The sequence below is a fragment of the Carettochelys insculpta genome, chromosome 5 (assembly GCF_033958435.1).
Source record: "Carettochelys insculpta isolate YL-2023 chromosome 5, ASM3395843v1, whole genome shotgun sequence".
NCBI classification, from domain to species: Eukaryota; Metazoa; Chordata; order Testudines; family Carettochelyidae; genus Carettochelys; species Carettochelys insculpta.
The window spans coordinates 113,677,633-113,703,634 of record NC_134141.1 but is presented as its reverse complement, the minus strand read 5'-3'; the positions used below and the strand labels follow the sequence as shown (position 1 = coordinate 113,703,634).

At 45.5% G+C, this 26,002-nt stretch overlaps 1 protein-coding gene across 2 annotated transcripts in view; it reads left to right on the top strand.

Moving 5' to 3' along the window:
• The window catches only part of MAPK4 (mitogen-activated protein kinase 4), a 139,431-nt gene that overhangs the window by 95,098 nt on the left and 18,331 nt on the right, over nucleotides 1–26,002 (top strand). For both annotated transcript variants that reach the window (XM_074995784.1, XM_074995785.1), the window contains 2 exons: nucleotides 9,782–9,926; nucleotides 25,640–25,801. In XM_074995784.1, the coding sequence (XP_074851885.1) occupies nucleotides 9,782–9,926; nucleotides 25,640–25,801 (307 nt within the window). The remainder of the gene's footprint in view (nucleotides 1–9,781; nucleotides 9,927–25,639; nucleotides 25,802–26,002) is intronic.

Here is a 26,002-nt window from a genome sequence, read left to right as displayed (position 1 = left end):
TAGTCACAACCCATGTTTGGGTCCCAACCCATAGGTTGGGAAACCCTGGTCTACACAAAGTTATTTTGAAACAACAGCTGTTACGTGCGTCTCATAGCTCTGTTCTGAAATAGGCTGTATGTGTGTAGATGCTGTATTGTGAAATAGCTTAGTGCTATTTTGTGTGTAGCAATGTTATTTTGAAATAAGGTCTTCCAGAATAGCTGCTCCAGAACAGCTCATTTTGAAATAAGACTACTGTGTAGACACACCTTTAGCACTTTGATGAAACGTAGAACACCCACAAATGGAAACTTTCAGCAAAATATTGAAAACTGAAATATTTCAATTCAAAGCGAGGCTGCAGTGCCTTATGGGCAGTGTTCAGGTGCCGTATGCCCCCATTCTCCTCTATGAGCTGGGCTCCTTAGCTGGACTACATCTCCCACGATGCACTATAAAATATCGTCTATCCCTGCCCTCGCCAAAAGGGAAGACTATGTTGCATCGTGGAAGATGTAGTCTGGCTACACAGTTGGGCCCAGAGAGGAGAATGGGAGCATACAGCACCCTCACAGCAATTCTCAGGCGGTACAATGATGCCATTTTGCATTATAGTGTTCCGGAGTTTTTAGTCAAAATATTTCTTTTTTCAATATTTTGCTGGAAAGTTTAAATCTTCCCTAGAAAATTTCAATTAAAATGAAAAAAAAAAAAAAAAAAGTTGCTGAAATTTCCCATGGAAAAAGCTCCATTTTCAGACCAGCTTTAGAAACTATACTTCTGAGTACTTGCACTGTGATGACTGCTATAGGAACTCTCTTCATCAGTGTCAGTGTTTACCATATCTTTCTGTCAACTCACTCCTGCTTCAGCGGGCCATCGAGGGTAGAAGCACATTTGCTAGAACTTTGGATTTTTTCTCTTCTCCTCTGCAAGGATCCAGTTCTTCAGTCTTCCTTCTTCAGTGTCTCAAGCAGGCAGTCTTGAACCAAGGGCAAAATACTGGTTGTGCTCCCTTTCTGTATGTCCCTACTAAGACCGATGTTAGTGGGAGAAGTGAACAAAGTATCTCACCACTAAGCAGCAGTTTAGACAGTAACAATGTGATTTCGTAACTTGCTTTTGTGAAATAAATAACACTCTGCTCACATATATCCCACTTCAGCTGCAGATATCAGCCCTTCATACAAAGAAGGGCAAGTACTATTATCTTCATTTTACAGATGGACCTCAGGGTTGATCTCCTAGCATTCAATTTCATGTGCCAGGTAGACAGGCATTAAATTGAATCAGCTGGGGTTAGCAGTCGGCCCCTGTACTCCTCAATGTCTTGAGGAGTAAGGGAGGTCACTGAGAGATTTTTCTCCTGTCAACCTCCCTTGGGGAAGACAGCCAGGTAAGTCTATTGCAGATAAGTTGATTCTAGTTGTGCAATTGCCAGAGCTAGAATTGTGTATCTACAAATGACTTACCCCTAATATAGGCCAAGTCTCGGTTGATAACTAGGACAGGAATAGAACCTAAGTTTCCTGGTTCTCACTCCAGTGCCCTTCACCCTAGAGCTGCACTCAGAGTTAGCAGTCTCTCCTCATTTCTCAGCTATCCTAAGACTCTGGATTGGTATCTATAAATGGCATACTAGGGTGCGTTAGGAGGAGCATTTTGAGCAGATCTAGAGAAGTGGTTGTTCCCCTCTGTTCGGTATTGGTGAGGCCACATCTGGAATATTGTGTCCAGTTTTGGGCCTCCCCAGTATAAAAAGGATGTGGATGTGCTGGAGCAGGTTCAACGGAGGGCAACAAAAATGATTAAGGGGCTGGAGAGCAAGACCTCTGAGGATAGGCTGAGGGATTTGGGCTTGTTTAGTTTACAGAAGAGAAGACTTAGGGGTGATTTAACAACAGCCTGGAACTTCCTGAATGGTAGCTCTAAAGAGGAGGGTGAGAAACTGTTCTCAGTGGTGTCAGATGGCAGAACAAGGAGTAATAGTCTGAAGTTAAAGAGAGAGTGGAGGTTGGATATTAGGAAAAACTACGTCACCAGAAGGGTGGTGAAGCATTGGAATGCGTTGCCGAAAGAGGTGGTGGATTCGCCATCCCTCGAGGTTTTTAAGTCCCAGCTTGACAAAGTCCTGGCTGGGAGGACCTAGTTGTGGTTGATTCTGCTGGGAGTAGGGGGCTGGCCTTCCTGAGGTCCCTTCCAGTCCTAGGATTCTATGATTCTATGATCTTGATTTCATGGGAGGCTCTTCTTGCCTTGTGTTCTGCACCAGAGTATGCCTGTGTAAGGTATTTACACAGTCATCATATCTGAACTCCTCACAGTCTTTAATGGATTTGTCCTCACAGCACCCTGGTGGCAGAGGGAAATGCTGTCATCCACATTTGAGGAGCTGAGACAGAGACTAGATATCTTACCCATTATTGCATGAGAGGCCTCAAGTAGTGCAGGAAAGCGAATCCAGGTCTCCTCAGTCCTGACTAGCACCTAGCCACTGAGCATTTCTTCCTTTTCTGCCTGCCCCTCGGGGTGAGTGTGTGAGAAGAGGTCCCAGGATCTTTCCCCCCTCACACAGCAGCCAGCGTACATAGTGCCCTTAACTTGTACAGAAATAGTGCAGGCGAAGGTTAATCCCAAGTGGAAATGGCCCAGCTGAACATCACACTGTTGGAGGTCACTGGTTCCTGGCTTAGACAGGGAGAGGAGCCATGCTGTGGTTATGCTTTGCTCAGCCATTTAGATGACTAAGCTGTTCTTATCTGGGCTTCTTAGGAGGTATCATGTATTTATACAGCTGACCTTTCCTTTCCTTGGCCCATCAAACAATAAACATTTTAAATCATTCTCACAAACAAAGCGTGTTCTCAAGTACTGATCCTGACATGCCCAAGTGCTGACCTTTGCCCACCTAGCAAATGTTTATCTTCTCTCATTTTAGAGCTCCCTTTTATTGAAGGAGTAAACACATACTGAACAAATATATTTCCTAAGACTTTAGATTGCTTTGCATGCTCTGAGTATGTTGTGCTGTTTCCTGGCATGTTGTAGGAACATGTCACCTCTCATGTTTTCCTAGATTTTGGGTATCTTAATAGGGTGATTTATCTGCCCATTTCTCAGGTCTTTGCAAATGAAGTCTCCTTGAGGTAGGAAAGTATTACACCCATTTTACAGAAAGGATTGTCGAGGCACAGACAGTTCGAGTAATTTGCTCAGTCTCATAAGGAATCAATGACTGTGTGTAACGTGTGAAAAGGCAGTCTCTGCCTTCTCAAAGCACAGGATTCTTTATTATTTCAGCCAGTATGAATACACAGTACACACCTGTAACAGACCAGAGTCAGTGCAAAAACAGGGCTGCAAAACAAAAAGTCATCCACAGGAACCAGCCAGCAAGCACAGGGAGTGTCTACAAATTACCACTGCAGTGAGGGTGTTGTTTAAAAAGTTCACCCACCATGCACTCTTTTGTATCACTGACCGTTCTGTTTTATATGCGCTTACAGGAGCTGGGAAAAGACCCTAGGAATTCCAGCTCTCAGTCTCCCCCTCTGACCACTAGACTCAGTGCTCACCTTTCTGATCAATAAATGGGTTCCTTCCGCACACGGGGTTAACGCGATGGTGCACACAGCTCAAAAGTACAAGTGGTAAACTGCCTCTTTCTGATGCTTCTCAGAGACCGTCTCCTGTGCAGGTTTAACCTAGCAGTCACACTTGGCTTCCATGCCGCTAGTGCCCACGGTGACCCGTTCCACACAGACGTGCCGTCACACCTGATGTCGGGATTCCTGTGCTGCAGGGTAGCTCTGTGTCCGTACACAAGCACATGAGTAAAGTATTATATGCTCTTTTGTCCTCTCTGTAAGTGCTCCCCAGCTGCGACCGGTGCCTGCAGAGGGAGGAAGGGTCCATGTGGGGGCACTCCATTTAGCAATTAAAATTTTGGCGAGGGCCTAGGGAGGCAGTGCACCTGCTGAGTGCTACCATGAGTCACCTGTGCTGGTCCCCAGAAGAGGTTATTGAGGCTGCTACAGTTGCCAGGGAGAGGACTTAGGGCAGGTCTACACTAGACCTTAGAGTCGATCCTAGATACGCAAGTCCAGTTACAGCAGTTGTGTAGCTGGAATCGACGTATTGATGATCAACTTATCTAGCCGTTCTCACTGAGGGAGGTTGATGGGAGAAACTCTCCCTTACTCCTCTCGGGAATGAGGAGTACAGGGGCTGAGTCCTGACAGTTTGATTTCATGTGTCCCCACTAGGTGCGTGAAATCAAACCCCAGAAGATTGACCCTGACCAGGTCGATCTCTTGGTAAGTGTAGATGTCCCCTTAGCTCACGTGGCAGAGGCCCAGGCATTTAACACTGTGGGTCGGCTGTTTGGACGCTGGTGCCCAGCAGGCTGCCTGCAAGTTCAAGCTCCTGTAAAAGGGGGCTTCATGCAGGTGCAACATGGTTAGGTGCTAAGCATTGTCCCTGACACTAGGAAGGGATCTCAAGGCCACAACTCACCAGCTCCTCTTCCTGCAGGAAGACATGGTGAAAAGTGGACAAGGTGTGAAAAAACAGTGGACGCGCTTGAAGAAAAAAGTGGCATAAACACCCAGGGGCACCGAGTTACAATGTTGGGCATGACTGGGAAGGGGTAACTCGGTGACTACACAGCAGTACGCTCACTTGGGCAGGGTTAGGTCTCCCATGCTCTGCTCTGCACACCACTGCCTGGCTCTTACGAGTCACACAGTGAGTCTGTATTGGGCACTAAGGGAAGTTGACCTGTTTCTGCAGAGCAGATGGCTGGACCAAGCAGCAAAGTCTGGGACCGCTCAGATCCAGGCACCCAGCAAGCAATGCTCAACCTTAATGTTGCTTAGGGGAAGATGCAGCACTGCATTCTGGAGCAGGCTGAACTCCCATATTAAGGATAAGGGCAGTGGGTGAACCTAATGCAGAATGCAGGGTGCTGCCGTGAGAAATGCAGGTCCAATCCAATCGCTGGGGATGATGGGAAGGTTAAAGGCTACCAATCACTATCTGACACTGCTAGTCTGCTGCAGCACCGTCCAGAGCAACTGCGGCCCCGTGGCAAGTTGTGCGAGGCGAGGGCTAGCTCTGTGCCCCACAAAAGGTGGAACCAATGGCAGAAGGGGTGGGACCTAGGGCATTCTGCCCTCAGCACCATTGGGATCTCGGCGCTGTCTCACCCGCCGATTGCTCCCAGCCGCATGGAGCCAGAGTTGCGCTGCTACAGCTATTCAAAAGGGCCCAGAGCTCCAGATGCTGCTGGAGGTACTTTGGCAGCAGCAACAGCTGGAGATGTTGCCACTTCTGGGAATTGCCTGAGGTTAGCACCACCCAGAGCCCTCAATCCCTCCAGCACCCAATGCCCTGCCCCAGTCCTGAGCCCCTTTCTCCAATCCAAAGCTCTTGGCCCCAGCCCAGAGCCCCTGCAAACCCCTCATCACCAGCCTGACCCCAGATCCCAACCCAGCTGGAGCCCTGACCCCTCCCACCCCCCAACCATCTGCCCCAGCCCAGAACTCTCTCCCATACCCTGAACCCCATTTCAGGGCCCACCCCAGAGCCCACACCCCCATCTTAGACCCCGTATCCCTTCCCACATCCTAACTCCCTGCCTCAGCCCGGCGCTCCTTCCCCTATTCTGAACCTCTCAGCTCCAGCCCAGAGCCCCCTCGACACCCCAAAACCTTCATCCCCAAGAAAAGCCCTCCTCTCCCCCTGCACGCCAACCCTCTGGCGTATCCCAGGGAAAGTGAGCAAGTAAGCAAGGGTGGGGGAGAGACTGTGGCAGAGGGAGGGGGGATGAAGGGGTAGGGCCTAGGGGCGGGGCAAGGGAGTTTGGCTGTCTTTGGCCAGAAAGGTGGCAACCTTAATATCCAGTCCTGCCTTAAATGTTGAGGTGTCTGGGACAGGGACAGTCTCAGTGGTTTGTTGTTGTTCCATGTGGGGACCCGATCAGTGTTAAGAATGTCAGGTAATAAGACGTGCTCTTTCCAGTGCACAGTAACAACAATTTGTAAGAATCCTACCGAATCCAGAACTGTGTGTCATATTCTTGAGCACCATCTGCTGGCACCTACCAGTAACTATTTGCATCTCTGCAGACATCGCTCATTTCGAGAGCACTTTGGTAACAATTGAGCCCCTACGTTCTGCTGCAAAACTTCTTGTCCTTCTCAGCTAAGCACCACCAACCTTGTATAATGTCTGGCAACAGTGCCTGTCTGAGAAAGTGACTCCTTAGCTCAGAATTAATGTGTAACAGTCATGTGAGCCTTGGGTTCGGTGCACAAAGCCACGAATAATTATGGAACGAGTTTTAGCATTGCTATTACAAAATGAATCATCACCTTGTAGCCTAGAGTAGAGCTGGATGTGCATGAGGGTAGAATTTGGTGAGACTATGTTAAGGAACCTGGAAAATACTACCAAGCACAAGAGACCACACTCCAAGCATTGCCTTTTATTTAACCGGATTGTGCTACAGCTAGATATTGTTAATAACACGACAAGTTTCATTGGCTCTAATGACCTTTTGTGTGCTCAGCATTTTTGAAAGCCACATTTGGTGCATGGATAAAGATTTATGACCCTAATGATAGTTTCCTCGAGGTAAAATTTTTAAAGGTGTAAGTGCTTTCGGAGCCTAAGCTCTATATTCAGAAATGACTTAGGTACTATGAAGCATATGCTTTTAGGTCTAACATGCCTAAGTCACTTTTGAAAATAGGACTTAGGCTCCCTAAGTCATGAGGGTGCTTTCTTAAAAATTTTAGCACCAAGTTTGATAATCATGATCCTATGCATTAAAGCATTAGCCTGGGAACAATATGGATTTTATTGCAAGTTCCAAACCTGTTTCCCTGTATGGCAATGGTCAAGCGAAGTCCTGGCTTTTTGGTGCCTCAGATTCCTCCTCTGTAATCTACAGTATCACCTTTCCAAGGATATTGTGATGTTTAGTTTATTCAGGGTTTTTCTAAAAAATCTGCTCTAGAAATTATTTCAGGAAAGTTCTGTGGTCTTTGTTATCTACGAAGTCAGACCAATTTGACCATCCTTCTGAAACTATTAAATCTGAATAGTAACAGAGAGGGAGCCGTGCTAGTCTATACACTATCAAAACAAAAAGCAGTCAAGTAGCACTTTAAAGACTAGCAAAATAGTTTATTAGGTGAGCTTTCGTGGGACAGACCCACTTCTTCAGACCACTTTAAATCTTAATTAAATCTGACTAACCATTCCTGTAAACTCCAAAATAAAAAGTAAGCCCCCTGTGGAAAGCTGACAAACGCATGCAGATTTCGACAGTGAATTATATTTCAAAAAGCCTGCAAGTTCACTAGTTCAGGTGAGATACAGGATGACACACTGAGCTTTCAGGGCTTCCTCCTCTTTGGTTAATTACTATTCAGTGTTAGCTATTTAACAGCTTCAGCATTGTAATTCAGGCTACAGTTCCATCTGCGCTTTTAAGGTGTAAATGTTTGTGTGTATACAAACCGTCACTATCAAATGAGCTTAGTAAATATATGGCGTGTCTTTCTGTGCATTACTAACCATTTTTAAGTTGGGAATATTTCTAAATGCCTGTACAATAAAATAAAACAAACTGAAAACCAGAACTGTTAAGTTTTATTTAACCCTTTCTGCCTGCAACCCAAAATCAGATCAGTAGAAAAGTGTCAGACTCTTGTATTTCAGTTCATCGGTCAGTCCACTCTCAAGTTGTGATATTTTGCATAAGAAGCAAAGGTCTGCAGACTTCAGAGACAGGCCCTTGCTCACTAAAGCACATTAACTTGAAGCATGGGCGTAAGTGCTTTGCTGAATTCAATTTAACAGCTTTCTGAATCCTTTATCAAACATCTAAAACAGCTTTTGTATGTAAAGTGAAGTGATTTTAAGTTCATTGATTTTTTTATTACTGATTTTTCTGTGGAATGGGCTCACGCTCTGGTGACTGGCAGCAGTATAAAACCCTGACACAGATTGTCTTGGGTGAGGAGTGAGCACTTATTTTTCTGGAGATCTGCATATTTCCCTTCTCCAATGATGTAACCCGCCTAACTCTTCCTCCTGTGTGATACCAGTTTTAAACCAGTCATTTCACCACAACTCTATAGTCTATCCTCCATCTCATACTTGTGTACTTTGAGGGAGAACATACACATTTGATAGGAGTCGGTAGAGTAAAAGAACTCTGGGAACAGGGATGGGCAAGATTACAGCCTGTGGGCCAGATCCAGCCTGGCAAGCTGCTGAATCCAGCCCGCGAACAGCCACAGACCAGACTGCCGCCACACTAAGCAGCTTCCTGCTCCCCATAGCTCTCTGCTCACAATGCCTGGAAGGAGGGGGAGGCTTCACACTCTGCTCCTGCCCCTTGCAAAATATCTCAGCTCCCATTGGCTGGTTTACAACCAATAGGAACAAAGAGATTTTTCTGGCGGGGTGGAAGGAATGTGTGAAGCTTTCCTGTCCCCTCTGGCCATCTGGAGCAGAGAACTACGGGGAGCAGTTTAGAGCAGTCTGGGGCTGCAGCAGTCAGAGAGCCTGTCTCAGGGTCCTGCAGAGATTCTGGCAAGCAGTTGCCCAGGTAAGTCTCGCAGCCAGAGCCTACCTGTGGCACCCCAGCCCTCCCTACCCCTCAACCCTTTGTGCCTCTGCCCCACATAACTCTAATCCTCTGTCCCTCCTCCTGCACCCAGACCCCCTCTCAGACACTGCACCCCAGTCTCCTGCCCTAGGTCACAACCCAAATTCCTGCACTTCTCTTGCACCCCACTCCTCTGTCCCACGTCAGAACCACCTCCTTCACCCAAGCCCCACACCCCCTCCTGTACCGCAGTCCCGTACTCCAAGCTCCCTTCTGCATCCAGCCTCCATCCCAGACTCCATTAATATCATGGAAGAGTGCAGAGCTGGACCACTTACCAGATTCTTGGAATGCTCTGCCCGCCCCCATGCATAAAAAATTATTGCCCACCCCGGTCTAGAACTTTGTTTTATAGTCCAGTATAGGGGTCAGGGACCCGCTGTGCTAAGCCCTGTGCAAACATGCCAAGCCACATTTCCAAGAGCTCAGCAATCACTGTACTGGCTGTTCTGACAACCTGGCCCCTGTGGAGGTTGCTAAGCACTTTTTCAAATGCTGGCACGTAGAAAATGTCAGTCCTTGTCCTGAAGAGTTTGCGGGTCTGAAACAGAAGATGAAATGAGCACACAGTCTGGAGGCAGGCGAGGAGAATGGGGTAACAAACACAACAGGGTCCTTTCATTTGACTTAGCCTTGGGTGTAACCAGTAGACAGTGAAGGCAACTCCCTAGCTATCATTAAAACTAACTCTCGGTTACTTGCAAAGGCAGGGGTAGTTTCCATGGGGAGGGAGTCTGGTCAGAGTGCAGGGTGGTGGTGAAAGGGACATGACACATGGAATTGTGTGGCTCCGCAGTTTGATACCTGAAGTTCACTGCTGTGTTTGTGGGTTTATGTATATGCTCACATAGAGTCTGACTGAATTTACTGTTCCCTATCAGGTGCAGTGAGATGTCGGCCTTGCTGTCTGCATCAGTCCCGATCATCTCTCTCAGCATGCCTCGTTTTACAACATTTTGAAAGATAAAGAAGCTGCCGGCTTCTTCATCGCATAAAAGACACAAGTTAAAACAAAATCTTTTGTAGCCAGGATTATAAGTGCTAAATTCGTCCTTTCCCCTGGTGATGTGTTCTTCAAAGTTACTTGTATAGATGTAAATATTTTTACTCTTTCAGGGTTATCTTTCTGAAGGCTTAGTAACAAAATGGTACCGCTCTCCACGCCTGCTCCTCTCACCGAACAACTACACCAAAGCCATTGACATGTGGGCAGCAGGATGCATCTTGGCAGAAATGCTCACGGGAAGGATGCTGTTTGCTGGTAGGTTTCTAGGTCCTGTTTGCGACTCCCTTCATGCCCACTTTGGTCCCTTGAGTGACGGTTTAAAGCTGTTTTGAATGTTTATTGTTTAACTGAATCCTGGTCTATTTGCAGTGAGGAACAGCACAGGTAACAGGAGCATGCATGTCCCATTTTACACTGGTGCAACATTAGAGCTGTCCCTCGTGCAACGGACATGGTGCAAATTCCCTTACTGTAGGTAGCCCTGAAGAGTGAGAAGATAGTTCACTGTCTTCATTTCCATTTGTTTCTAGTCATTCCATCTACAATGCTGCTGCTTACGAGGGTGGCTTTTGTTATGTTTGTATCTCCCTGGGAACTGAACTTACCATACAATGACACAGAACATTTCTTATTATCGTTAAATGTGTTTATTTCTATAGTGTGTAGAGGCCGCACTAAGAATCAGGGCCTCACTGTGAAAGGTGCCGCACAAAGTGGAGCTGCTTGGGAAATTGACTTTATTTTCCACAAAAACAATCCAATGAAAATGAAAACTTATAGATTTGAACATGTGTATGTCTCCATCCTTGACCAAACTCTGAAAGCTGAAATGTTTGGTGCTTGGGTTTTCAGCAAAACCAGAGATTTCTTGCAAAAATTTGTTGTTTAAAAAAATTTTTTTTGAAAAGTTTTGGCCAACTCTGGTCCAGACACATACGACAACATGACTCTGTCTAAGATCTTTGTGCTCTGTGATAGGTTTGAATTGTATTCAGAATCTTAAAGATCTGTTCCTCTATTATGAGCGAGAACATCCTAATGTTTGCCACAAAATTTCCACCAATAACATTTCACTTCAGAAAGGACGTGAAGTTTGCTGTATGCTGATTGGTGCCTCTTGCTCTTCTGCCAGACTCCTATCACCCTGAAATGCCAGTTTCTACAGTATTCTTGAAAGACAACTTTAAATACTTCTCAATCTCAAAACTGTCTCCTATAAAATATCTTAGATCCAGTCCTGCAGAGACATCTGCCCGACCTTCTGCGCTGTAAGTTCCATTAAAGTCAAATGGTAATACTGTACTACTGTACTGCACTTTTGTAAATAAGTGCCTGCAAAGAGAGAGATTGGGACCTAAAACTTTCTGCTGCTGGCTGGGAAGATCTACTTTAGTGTATTCAGCAGACATGAAGTCTGATTCTCCAGTCATGTTGCCGTATCTACATTAACTCTAATAGTTTTACTTTCTGCTTAATATCTGTGAACGTGAGCTAAGAAACAGCCCTGCCACACCGACTACAGTGAAAAGCAAGACATAATTTTGTTTTCTTGCTATGTTGTGGAGGTGGCCGTGCTGTTCCTCAGATTCATGCTTCTGGAAACGCATTGAGAGAGCACCTTAAGGGCATGTATCAATGGACTCTTTTGCACAAGCAAACAAATATGCCCCCCATATCTTGCACATGTGATTCTGGGTTCCCTTCACAGCTTTGCCCCTAGCTGTTTGTGAGTTTGATAAGTTCCATCAGCAAATAGTAAAGAATGAAATAAAAAGGAAGCAATAAAGCCATAGCAAAAGAGAGTTCCTGAGAAGCTGTGCAAAAGTAAAAGTGTGGCCTGAAAACAAGCCTGGAGTTGTTGGAAGCTACATATAAGAGGATGTAGGCTACTAGTGAGCACATAAGAAGTTGGAGATAGAATTTGCTTCCTTCTAGACTCTGGCATTTACTGTCTTAATGCTGGTGATAGTGCTGGGTCCATGCGCTAACTTCAGAGGATGCATGTACACTCTAAAAGGAGTTCTTGCTGATTTTAAGGTAAACAAGACAGAATTGAGCGTGAGCTAACCTCTGTAGAAATGGGATCAGGTTTAGAAAAGATTAAAAGTGGCCAAGATTTTTCGAAGTGACTAAACATTCTGGGTATCCAGCTTGACGTACCGGAAGGAGGCCTGATCATTAGAAAGTGCTAAGCCTAAGCAAGCCCCCTTAAGCAGTTTACATTGGGCTCTCACAAACAGGGGCACTGAAACCGCTAGTCACTGTGGAAAGTCTTGTGCGGTGCCCCATCGTAAGGCAGGGGTTGGTATCCACTGACTTCAGCAGCTGCTTTGAAATAGGCTTTTGCATCTTCTAGTACAGGCTAGAATCAACTCTGACAATAAAATGGCTGCTGAACTCTGCATGGAGGAAGTCATTACTAGAAACGTAAAGGTGCAGTGCAAAGAATTTCATATATATTAAATGATTGTGTCATTTACTCCTACTTCTGTGTTCCGTTAATAAAAAAAAAAGCATCATTGTTTCATAGCTCTGGATAAGAACATACAACATTTTAGCAGTAAAAGCCTGGGAGACAGCCAGGTGTTATCAAGAAAATCTTTATCCAATTTATTTGCTAAAGTGTTCCTGTAGGAAGCAGGGGACATATCACTTACTAAATGCTGATTGGGCCCATAAGCACTATATGAAACTGGAACATTGAGTAATTTTTTTCAAGAGCGAAGCAGATAATCTGAAGCTATCTAAAATACCTTGCTTACTTACTGGTGTGTACGATAGTCTCCCTTCTCTGTTGTCAGTATCGCTGCCCATTATTGTTTTGAAAGACGGGAGTTTAATGCGTTCACAAGCAGCCAAGCATAGGTTTACTAAATAAATCATCAGATCCATTAATAATGCAGAAAAACCCTTTCTTCAAAAATATTTCATTGTAAGTGCATTGTGCTGCAGCTATTTGAGTCTGCAGACACTGTCTGGATCGCTTCATCCTTTTTATTTTCTTTCTGCCAAGGGACAAAGCTTTCAACTTTCATATTTCTCTTGCAAAAGCTGCAATTAAGCATTGAGTATCGCTTAGAGGAGATCATTAAAATTGTCTTTGTCTTTGTGTGTGAATGTGTCTCTTTCTGTCCCTGAGATCTCAGAATGGCCCTGGTCAGGTATGTGGCTGCTAAGAGCAGCCTGAGTAACCCTTCCTACCATCTGGGTACATCCTTGTCCAGCCCGACTTGCCACCAACCTATGGCAATAGTTCAAGTAGTGCTAATGCTGACTACCCAGGGTGGGAAGTACCCTCCTGTTCCACAAATACTGTTCAACAAAACCTAAATCTGCTTTGTAGTTTTTTGTTTTTTTTAGAACACAAATCAGATTTTAGTCCAAGACAGCAGGATTGGGAATAAACAATACTAGACAAAACATTAAGATTGTGCTTGGCTCCTTGTTTTTTTGGTTTACACCATTTTGTAACTCCTTAGCATATCCCATAATTCTAATATACTTAGTTTATAGGTGAAGATCAAAATGAAAACTGCATAAAACATATGTCCCTTTGTATTTCTATATACCTTTTATTGGAGATCTCAAAGTATTTTCAGAATATGAATGAACTAAACCCCACAGCACCCTGCAACATATTACTTTTTCCAATTTACTGTGGAAGGTGAGATATAGACATAACCTATCAAATGTGTAGGCTAACCACTAATCTATTCTCCATTCCTTGTAAGGGGTTTCTGCTAACTAGTGGTAATCATAGACCTTGAGAGGTCATCAGGTCCAATCCCCGGCACTCATGGCAGAGTAGAGCTGAAGAAAAATGTCTTGTGTCTTTCTTACAACACTCCTGCTAATATATCCCAGAATGGTGTTTTGCTTTTTGCAACCATATCACACTGTTGATGCAATTTAGCTTGTGGTCCACTATGACCCCCCCGAGATTCCTTTCTGAAGAACTCCTTTGCAGACAGTAATTTCTCATTTTGAACATGTGCAGTTGATTGTGCCTTCCTTAGTGGAGTATTTTGCATTTGTCTTCGTTGAATTTCATCCTATTTACATCAGACTATTTGTCCAGTTTGTTCAGATCATATTGAATTTTATAATCCTATCCTCCAGTACACTTTCCCAGCTTGGTATCATCCACAGACTTTGTAAGTGTACTCTCTATGCCAACAGCTAAATCTTTGATGATGACACTGAACAGAACTGGTCCCAAAACTGATCCCTGTGGAGCCCCACTTATTATGCCCTTCCAGCATGACTGGATGACATCTTACAAAAATTAAAATTTAGACTGTATTAGCCACCCAGGCTTAGTCCTGGGGCTTGGGATTGTGTTTGGGCCTGATGAGGTCCGCACTCTGGTTCAGAAAAAGTTAAGAAACAAAGGCTCTTCCAAGTACAAATCACTAGGCCTAGGCCCTGGTGCAGGGCAGGGCAACAAACAGCCCCTCAAATAAGAGGCACAGGGCTCAGGCTTGGTTGAGGGCGGGGCAATTAACAAAAGCTGTTCACAAAGGTCAGGTCTTCTCACAAGGCAGAGGGCCGACAAACACAGATGTGTGTCTAGAACGGTAAGAGGAGAAGACTGCCGCACACAGGCAGCCCCCCGCCCCAACTTCACTATGCCCCGGTCCAGGGCCCTACTGGCGGCAGAGCCGTCTGCCACGAGGGTCATGCTATGAGTTCACATAGAATGTTTTTAATGCTCTTGGGTCCCCAGTAAACACACAATAAGAGACAATTGCTCGGTTGTGCACAGAGAAGCATCATAAATCTCTAATGATTACATTATACTGGGTTAATTGTTTTTTGTACATGCTTCAATTATATAAATTAATTTGGATGTTTAGCACAAATCAGTATCATTAGCTCAGGAGACTGTCTGGGATGCTTAAATAAGTTAGATAATTTTGATGAATATTTGTGATCAGTTATTGGAAACAGCAGGTCTTAAACAAGTCTCAGAGGGGTAGCCGTGTTAGTCCATAGCTTCACAAATAACAAGTTCCCCTCCTCCTTCTACTTCTAATTGTGTACTCCAATACAATCTGGAGAACTGGGTCTTATCCACGAAATCTGGAGTCAACTAATCTTGTCTGTCTTGGCCATCCTTACTGAAGAAGAGTTTCTCCTGGTGACCTCCCTTAACTCTGAGCATCTCCTGAGGAGTACAAAGGTTGACTGTGACATTTGAGAGGTTGATTTCACACATCCCTACGAGCCATGCGAAATCAAACCCTGGGAGATAGGCCCTGAGCAGGTCAATCTCCCAGGCTAGTGTAGATGTAGCCTACGAAAGGTTATAAACACCATCGCTGACTCCCAAGCCATCCACCCCCTGAGGTTAGCTGTTTACAATTGCTTCATCTATTTTTGATGAGAAGAGGCGCAAACAAGTTGGTTTGGACTCAGAGGCGCAAACAAGTTAACACATTCTCAGGTCATTCTCAGCCAATCCTGCACAGCAAACTGACAGTACATTTGATACTTAAAAACAATAACCATGTCTTGGGTCAAGATTAGGCAACGTTGCTCTACCCAGCAAAGCTCCAGGGGAGCTCCAGTGGGGATGGAGAATGTTTTATTGCTTTGCTGAAACAAACATTGTTTTGGACATGAGATGGGTTCCCTCCTGTGAAAAGAGGAGGAATCTGCTGTTTACTCAGAGGATCAAACAATACAGCATATGTACTTTGTGTGCTGGAGTTGTAGGGCCAAAGTGAGAACTGGGGTCACTTGCAATTCCACCAAAGTTGATAGAGCTGTACCCACTTAGGCCAGGGGTGAATTTGGCCCATTGGACCTATTCCTCGTATATATGAATTTATAAGCAAAAACTAAATGAACGTGGGAGTGAAAAATTACAGCAGAAAATACTGTGATAGCGTAATACTGTATGGTGTAAATATATTGCTGCCTCCTGCTCCACTCCTGTTTCTTGCCTTCCTGATACCTGTAATATCCCTACTATTTTGTCTCTTTAATTTGTGTGTGAATTATGGGCTGTGGGTTCATTTTATAATAGTGAAGGCCTCATAGAAGAGCTAATTGTAAAGAACAACTGTGGTTCAAGTGACCACGTGTTTATTCAGTTCAAACTAAAGGGAAGGATAAACAAAAACAGATCTACCACTCATGTCCTTGATTTCAAAAGAGGTAACTTCAAAAAGTTAAAGGAATTAGGGAGGTGGACTGGACTGCAGACCTTAAGGATCTTAATATAGAGGAGGCTTTTAATTAGTTTCTGCATCTTTGACTTATAAGTATGTGAATCCTACTTCCCAAGTAAGGGGAAAGTTTAATAGGGAAGGGCTGCAGACCACACTGAGGGAAAAAGCATCTCCAACAAGTGATTTAGAGAAAGCATATAAGGAATGAAAGAAGGGAGGGATCAGCAAGGAAAACTACTTTTTGGAAGTCAGAACATGTAGGGATAAAGCGAGAACTGCCAAAAAACAGAGCTGGACCTTGCAAAGGAATTTAAAATGAAGACTAAAAGATTCTATAGCCATATAAATAAGAAGAAAACAAGGGAAGAAGTGGAACTGCTAAACACTGAGGTTGGGTTGGAGATTAAAGGTAATCTAGGCATGGCCCAATACTTAAACTAATACTTTGCCTCAGTTTTTAATCAGGTTAATGAAGAGCTATGAGGTAATGGCAGGAGGCTAATGACAAGGGGGACATGAAAGTAGAAATGACACAAACAATTCCACAGCACACCCACTTTTTTCACATGAATCAGTTCTTCATAAATATCCCCTTTACTCACATTTACCGTGGTTCTGGTCTTACCAGAGAGGTTTGCAATACATACAACAAGATAAACAGGGGTCAAATGCATTAATGTTTCAGATCCACCATGCAATAGATAATCTTTATTGGGGCAGGTCAGGGGAGGGGAACGCCAAGCAGGCCCACACTCCCTCCTCCTTCTAACTGGCCCTAGTGAGGGGAACTGCTAATCTGGAACCTTCTCCGGAGCTCTTCCCAGCCCAGACAGAGAGATGCACTGTGTCCCCAGCTCCCCCACGCACGCCCACCTTTAGCCAGTCAACCAGCTCGGAGTCACGAATCACCAGGAGGATGGGGAGGAAGGGGAATGGAAGGGTGAGGCTCAACCAATCAGAACCTGAAAGCAGGGCGAAGGACCAAGATCGAAAAAAAAAGCAGGGGTGGTAAGTAAAAATTTCTCCGGTTACTCAGTTACTTCCAGGGGTAGGGGGGAGGCAGCTCCGGAGAGCAGGCTCCCCTCCCTGCCAGGCTGTTGGAGCTGGGATGTGGCATTCAAACCACACCCAGCTCCAACTGGCTCCCACCCTTCCTCCCCAATTGCCACTGTAGGGAGTGCGGGTGGGCTCCTTGCCAGCCCATTCTATCTGGGAAGCAGCATTTCAGGGTCATATAAGGCCAATAGGCACAACTCCAAGGACGGCAGGTGTAAAGATGCATTGCTCCAGGAAGAGCCCTGGGAGATGATATACACTGGGGAGCACAAGACTTCTTTGAACACCACCCGCAAAGAAGGTTCAGGAGAGTCACAGCTCTCCCATAAGCTCAGGAGTTGTAATTCTGCCAGGCCTGGTCCCCAGGCATCCACAGAAGTGACAAGCACCATGTGCACTGAGTGTGTATTACCCGCTTCCAGATGCATTGTCCCTCATGTAAGTATTTTTGTCAGTGGGCCAGACTCTAATCTGATTTACACTGCTGTAAATCTGCTCTGATTCTACTGACATGGAGTGGGCCTCAGTAAAAGTACTCTGGATCTACGCAGGGTAACTGACAGCAGGATCGGACCACGTGTTTTCCTTTTGTGGCTGATGCTCACAGGGCCTAAGCATTGACAGTAGCTGGCAGACTTTCACCTCTGACTGAAGTGGAAGGTGCCAGTTTGTTTTGGAGTTTCAAGAGCTGGTTTCTATGGCTGATGCTGCAGCTGGGCAGTTCAGCTGGTGATTATGACGTCTGTTGTTGGTTGTCATGGGTTCTTTACATTGTTCCTGAGAGAGGTGATTGCCTCTGTCAATGACGTCTCTGTCTAGCATCTCTGGTTAGTAAAGGTAGGTAATTTTGGCTACTAAAACAATAATGAAGGTGGAGGTGTGTTTGAGTTTGATAGCAGCATTAATAATTTAGGGCAACATTAATGAGATGGAGCCCAGCAAACTCTCCTGCAGTAACCATGTTCTTGGCTGACTCGCTCGGCTGTCATTAGTGGCATGGTCAGAACCTGTCCCATCAATATTTTGCAGATACTACTTTTGCCTTAATTCTGCAGCCCACTATTTACTGGCAAAGCAGTGTGAAAAAAATAATCCATCCATCCAGGAACTTTCTGGGGAGAAAAAACCCTCTTGTTCATCTGCTGTAGACATTCAGCGGATCTTATCCCATAGGCTTGGCACTAGCAACAGGATGTTTATAAACAGCAATTCAGGCAGACAGCAGGCTAATTGCACAGCTCGTATTTATGCTGGGCTGCTTCTCAGTAAACATAAAGTAAAAACCATTGTGGGAATTCTTGGTCCAAATTCAAATTCAATAAAGAATAGGGTTAACAATTAAAATATGGATTTCACCCTTGACTTGCTCTGTTAAGAGTGGTGACACAGTGAACTCTAATCCAGTCTAACTCTTCCACCATTTGCTTCTTGCCACTGATTGGTAATAACCTCTTAATGGAAATTTAGTTTGGGTTGAAGCTCTCTAGTCCAGCACCCTCAGGGCCTGACTGGTGCCACACAAGAGAATTTGCTGGACAAAAGGAGGTCAATATTATCTACCAGTGTTATCAACACTTCCAGTACTTACGGGGCTCTTAAAAGACATTTAGAGGTAAATTACAGTTAAATAACAGCACAGAACCCTGAGAGCCAAGGCTGGTGGCTGTAATTAAACTTTATGGGACCACAGGAAACTTGTCCATACCCATAAGTGGTCATCCAGGTAACTAAAATCATGCCGGATTATGGACATTGCTGTCTGAAAGAGTTCCAGATTAGAGAGGTTCAGCCTGTAATAGCTGGATAAAAACGTTATTGGCCGCATCTTGGGATTTTTAGCAATGGAGCATCTTACCAATATGAAAAGAGGTATCACCTACAGTTATATTGATGCATGGCAACCATTTAATTTAAATTCCAATTCTGCAAAATTTTGTACGTCTTTAATTTTATGTACAGTGAGTAACTGTGACAAAGTCTACACTATAAAATTAACGCAACCTAACTTATGTTGCTATACAGTCACCACAATAATGAAATTGCTTTTGGGTGTCCACTGTACGCTCCTTGCGATGGCAGTGTGTGTCCTCACCAGGCACGCTTGCACCAATTTAACTGTCAAGCTGGGGCATTGTGGAACAGCACTGGCATTGTGTCAGTCTAACTACGTCAGCTTACACGCTATGCTTCCTGTGGAGGTGTAGTTTTTTAATCAATGTAGTGGGTGAGTTACATTGATTAGTGTAGACACTTACAGAGTTACATTGGTCTAAGCTGCTTATGTCAGCCTAACTCTGTAGCATAGACCAAGGCTGAATGACTTTGGTGGTGGTAGCCCAGTGCAAAGTAAAACTAAGCAAGTAGCAAAATTCACCCAAAGGTGAAATTCATCCTAACGCAGAGAGTCAACAAAACTCCTGTGCATTACATTGCAATAATCAACTCAAGTCCCACAACAATGATCTCACTGAGGCTTAAATTGTGTATGAGGGCCTTGGTCTAGCCCTGTCTGCACTGGAGTACATTTTACGCATGGAAAACATCGGAAAGCTGCTTGTAGTGACAAACTTCTTCCCTGGTTAGCGCTAATCCTCGCCTGTGCTGTCTGTGCAGCTTTCGTAAGTTTGCTTGTTTGTTTCCTTTATAGAAATTCTCAGTATATGTTGATCTTTCCTTATTTATGCCTGTCCCTGCTTCAAGAAAAAGTTGCTAGATTTCTCTGCTTAGCTGGTCTTTACTTTGCTCTTAAGCAGTTAGATTGTTGTTAGAAACTGAAATTGCTGAGCTCAATTCAAGAAGGAATGTTAGTATGTCTAGAGCCAGGTGATTTATAATGAGGACTTCATTTGAAAACTTCAACCTCTTTTTCTGGTCACAGACTATAATGAGCCAGTCATGTGTCCTTTGAATTTGTTACACAACTGGGGCTTTTAAAAACACTGCTGATTGTTTGAAAACACTTTTCTGTATTTGTTCCAGCTGTGTTGCTTTACTGCAAATGACCAGGTAAGTCACATGATAATGTTCATGGTTCCTGCTCAGATGAGTGCTCAAATATTTCTAGAGCAAATACTGATTCGTGCAAAATTCATTTGGGCGTGAGTATTCTTGGCCTCTGAAATTTGCTTTCACAAACATTTATGCCAGGAAAGTTGTGCTGCACTGAACGGTTGTGAGAAATGAACCAAAAAGGGAGTGTGAACAAGGGCAAAGCACAGATGTGATTTTACAGGAACTGAATTTTTTTCCCCTATGTCCTTTTGAATATTCTTTGTATTGTGTTAGCGACTAGAGGATTCCAGTCATAGACAGCTGTGCTAGGCACTGCACGCAGAACAAAAAGGGAGCCCCTGCTCAGACACAACAGCTGGATACTGCAGATGGGGAATACAAGGAAACGCAGACAAAATATCCTAACTATTGTCATGACCATGTGTGGTCTGGACTAGTTATTTCAGATAATGCACCAGCACAGGAATATTGTGAAGGACACCCACGAATTTTATAGAATTAGAGAATCATTAAAGATTGCACAGCACTTTTTGTAAAGCCCCCAGGCTTCCCCAGATCCCACTGGGGTGGTTAGTGCAGTAACAACCTCACTCACCACCCACAGTTTCAGTTGGGTTCAGCGAGCTCTTTATTAGCCATTCTAGAATCACTTGACCAATTCCCTCAGCAGCTGCCTAGAACTTGCAACAATTCCTTCCCTGAGTGAGGTCCAAGCTGCCGTCAAAGCAATGAAGTGCAACAAGACAACCAGACAAGATGGAATCCCCACTGAAGTTACCAAGAAGGTGGGTCAGAGCTCCACAAACAGCTCCACCTCCTGATTCTCGAGATCTGGGATGGGGAGCAGATGCCTCAAGATTACAGAGACACACTGATCATCTGCCTTTTCAAGAAGGGCAGCAAGTCAGACTATGGAAACGATCATGGCATCTCCCTCCTGACAACAGCAGGGAAGATCTTAGCTCAAATCCTTGCAAACTGTCTCCTGCAACTCTCAGAAGAAATTCTCCCAGAATCCCAATGTGGCTTCTGACCTTTCCGAGGAACACTGGACATGATCTTCACTGCCTGGCAACTACAAGAAAAATGTTATGAACACAACCAACCCTTATATATGAGTTTCAGTGACCTGACCAAAGCATTCGACTCAGTTAGTAGTAGTGCCCCGTGGACCATCCTCTCAAATATTGGCTGCCCCAAAAAAATTCATTAGCATTTTAAGATCGCTTCCCGACAACATGACTGCCACAGTATTGTGCAACAACGGATCCCAAAGCGACCCCTTTGAGGTCAAAACAGGAGACAAGCAAGGCTACTTCATTGCCCCATCACTGTTCCGCATCTTCATCGCCATGGCCCTTCGCATCATTGACAGCAAACTTCCAGGAGGTGTGAAAATTGTCTATAGAATGAACAGGAAGCTTTTCAATCTCAGGAGGCTGAAGGCTAAAAGCAAGACCTCCACAGCCTCGATCATGGAGCTCCGGTATACAGATGACAATATGGTTGTTGCTCTTTCTCCCACAGCCTTTCAGACCATCTTAATTGTCTTCGTTGAAGCATACGAGAATCTCGGCCGCACACAAAACGTGAAAAAGAGCAAGGTGCTCCACCAACCTTCATCGACGGGATGATCTCATGCACCTTCTGTTAAAGTCAATGGAGAACTGCTGGAAAACGTGGAGCACTTCCCATACTGTAGAAATCATCTTGCCACCAAAGTCAACACTGAGGTGCAAATCCAGCATTGTCTTGAGCCATGCAGCTCAGCTTTCGCCCACCTGAGAGAAAGGGCCTTTGAGAACTGGGACATCTGTCCCAAGACGAAGCTCCTTGTATACAGTGCAGCAGTTGTTCCAACGCTGCTATACACATGTGAAACCTGGACAACACACGAGCATCATTTGAAGGCACTTCAACAATATCAACACTACCTCAGGAGAATCCTAAATATTTCTTGGCAGGATAGGTGCATGAACACTAGCGTCTTGGAGGAATAGACCATGACCAGCATTGCAGCGATTATCATTCATCAACAATTTTGTTGGACTAGTCCCGTGGTTTGGATGTCTGCTCAGCACCTCCCAAACTGATTCTGTTTTCTGAATTGGAGGAAGGACAGAAGACCTTTGGGGGCCAGCAGAAGCAATAGAAGGACATGCTGAAGGCACACATGAAAAAGTGCAGCACCAGGGTCAACACTTGGGAGAACCTTGCCCAAGATCGTCCCCAGAGGAGAGTGGTAATCTGTGAGGGAGGTGGCGTGATTTGAGAGTTCCTGCTGCAGTGCAGATGAAGACGGGCAGAGAAAAAGAAAAGAGCTTCAAAAACTGCCCCGCGCCTCTCCAACGGCTACTAACACCTGCATCTTCTGTGATAAGATCTGCGGCTTCAGAATTGGGCTGATCAGCCATCAACAGACTCACCAATAGGAGAGTTAAGATGTCCTACTCGTTATCAAGTGACCACTGACAGAGAGAAAGAAAAGACCCATTCTAAACCATCACATGGCCTAGCCATGCCCTGGTGGGAGGAGTGAGTTGTCCAGTAATTTTGTTTAAACTACAAGCCTGTCCTTCGGAGCACCCAGAAATCCCACTGAGGTCCATGAGTGCTGAGTGGGGCTCAGGACCTTTGGAACTAAGTTCCCAGGCATGGAGCTGGGAGACTAGCCTTAGGCAGCACCTGCTGTGATGTAGCTCTTAAGTGATACTTTTATAAAATTCAGAAACCATAGAATGTCACATTTAACTGCACCCAGAAAAACACTGGCCTGAACAAGCCCATGTGAGGTCAAAATATTGGCTAAAAGCCCCATCCGCAGATGCTAAGAGGTTTTTTTAGTACCTCGCTGTTGGTGTGATTTCTGAAAAAGACCGATGGGAAGTTCAGGCAGAGCTGGAGGGTCACTGGGTGTTCTCATGGCTGGCTTCTGAGCAGGTATGAGCCTGCAAGCTGGCAACCCAGGCAACAGTTCAGCTGGCGTTTAGCCACGTCAGAATGGAGTGTGGCAGGAGTAAGTTGTTCCTGTGTATGAGAATTTAAAATGAGGCAAGGAGGTCGCTTAATTAGCAATGATTCTGCAGTAGAGACGCTGGAACTATTTTTGGAGGGGGGGGTGCTGAGCTGAACCCTTCCCACTTTTAGACCTGTGGAGAACAGGTTGCCTACTCTCCCAGACTGGATGGCCTGGACTCCATTGCTGCAAATGGCCTCCAGTGTGCCCAGTCCAGGAGAGTTGGCAATCCTCACCGCCTCAGGCTGGGACACAGCTGGAGACAGCTGCAGAGTCCTAGGCTGGCTATGGGACCCCCATGGTTTAAGGGACCCTGCGGTTCATGCGACAGGACGGGAGAGTGATAGAACTCCCAGAGGAACTGGGGGGACCCCACAGCAGGGTCAGTGGAACCTTGGGAAAAATAACCCCAATTATACGTACAATGTGATGGGGGCAAATTTAGATACAACAGATCAGGAAAGGGATCTTGGAATTATAGTGGATAGTTCTCTGAAAACATCCACGCAGTGTGCAGCAGCAGTCAGTAAAGCAAATAGGATGTTAGGAATTATTAAAAAGGGATAGAGAATAAGACGAAGAATATCATACTTCCCTATATAAAACTATGGTACGCTCACATCTTGAGTACTGCATGCAGATATGGCCTCCTCACCTCAAAAAAGATATACTGGCATTAGAAAAAGTTCAGAAAAGGGCAATTAAAATGATTAAGGGTTTGGAAAGGGTCCCATATGAGGAGAGGCTAGAGAGACTGGGACTTTTCAGTCTAGAAAAGAGGAGATTGAGGGGTGATATGATAGAGGTATATAAAATCATGAATGGTGTGGAGAAAGTGAATATTGAAAAGTTTTTTTTACTTGTTCCCATAACATAAGAACTAGGGGACACCAAATGAAATTAATGGGTAGTAGGTTCAAAACTAATAAAAGAAAATTTTTCTTCACACAGCACACAGTCAACCTGTGGAACTCCTTGCCGGAGGAGGCTGGGAAGGCCAGGACTCTAACAGAGTTTAAAAAAGAGCTTGATAAATTTTTGGAGGTTAGGTCCATAAAAGGCAATTAACCCAGGGTAAAGTATGGTGCCCCTAGCCTTTAGTCAAAGGCTGGAGACAGATGGCAGGAGACAAATCGCTTGATCACTGTCTTTGGTTCACCTCCTCTGGGGCACCTGGCACTGGCCACTGTTGGCAGACAGGATGCTGGGCTGGATGGACCTTTGGTCTGACCCAGTGTGGCCGTTCTTATGTTCTTAACTCTGGGGGCAGGGGCAGCGGAGCCTGCATCAGGGCCAACGGGACCCTAGGTGGAGTAGCAGAGTTGCCTGCAGCAGGGCCACTGGGCTATGAGGGCGTGGCAGCCTGAAGCCCGGGACCTGAGGCTGGTGGAGCCAGCAGTAAATCCTGACTCCCAGCTGCGGGGGGAGAGGTGCAAACCTGGTGCAAACCTGTGCCTACGTTCTGCAGTGCTGCCAAATCAGAGATGTCACATGACAACACAGTCAAATGGGACAGCACAGGACTCTTGTTCTTTCAGTGGCGTAGACCGGTCTGGCCTTTGCACTCGTGCCGTGGTGTCTATGAGGCCCTGGGGGCTCTGCACTACATATAAGGAACCAGTGATAGAGGTCATAGCAGGGTTTTCTTTCTCTCCTGATTTCATAGCTGCAAGAGCTCTGGAACTGCCCTCTCAGCACGAGCACTCACCGTGCTCTTTGGGGTGTCCTGAGCCAGATGGGCAGTGTGCAGGGAGCAGGCCTCACATGAGTGGAAGCACCTGGACTGCAGCAGGTACCATGTGGGAGCACAAGTTCAGTTGCTTCTTGCCTTCTTGACCTGACCCTGTGTTCATAAATCACCAAGTAAACCCCCATCGCTCAGATAAGTATTTCTGATCCAGAATCAGTGTCTTACTCACCAACTGCCAAAGCTGAAGCTTTAGGTCAGGGTTCCCTCCCCACTGGCCCCAACACAGACCTCCACGGCTGCGGGAGAGGAGCCCCTCTCTGCTGACCCTAGCCTGGAGCTGCCACGACAGTTTGGAGCTCTGTGCTGGGGCCAGCAGGTCGAGATGGCGAAGCTCCTCTGCGTGGCAGCCCTGAGCCCTGCGCGTGGCTTGTTAGGCAGGTGCCATACAGCCCTAGGGATCTTAAGTCCACGTCTATTTAACTATTCAACAGGCACAGCACTGACAATAGCAGCATGAGCTGCGCTTGCAGCTGCCACTTGTTGGCATAACCTTGACCTGGAGAGCACCCATCTCGGTGAGGGAAATTCCAACTCTGCGTCCATTCAGTCTGGGGCATTGGACTGAAACTCCCAGTTGAGTGCTGGTAACATCATTGCAGGTAACAAGGAACTGAAGGTTCAGCAACTGAATGGGGTGTCGATATTTGTTCTGGCTGATTGAGAACTGGGGGTGAGGTGTTTGAGTTAATGAAACTTAAAGGTTCAGCATCCTGAGCCCTTTAACTGAGATCTGAAAGTGCTCTCCACCCACGTTTCTCAGCCTACAAGAAGACTTCCCAGAGGAAAATACCCACAGAAGTCAAGACTTTATGATCTTGATTTTCCTAAGGTTAAAAAAAGGAGAAAAAAAAAGTCTTTAAAAAGTCCAAACAACCACCACCTCCGTGGCACCCAACCGTGGAAAAAATAAAATAAAATAATGTCACCAGTACTGACAATCTCTTGTTTGCTTGTATAGGGAGTCATGAGCTGGAACAAATGCAGCTCATTCTGGAGACCATCCCCGTGGTCCACGAAGAGGACAAAGAGGAGCTGCTCAAAGTGATGCCATCTTTCATCAACAGCACCTGGGAAGTGAAGAGACCTTTACGCAAGCTGCTGCCAGAAGTGAACAGCGAAGGTACCGTAGCTTTCAATCACATTTTGGTCAGGTTTCTCAAATCCCCAGATTTTAAGAGCAGATCTCTCCTCTCCCCTGTAGTAGACTGTGCAAGAGGAATGTTCCTCCAAGCCCAAACACAGCACTGCAGAGCTGCTGGAGACATGCTATCCACAGTACAATTCCCTTGATGATGCATCTTGCCTCTTCTGCTGCTAGGCC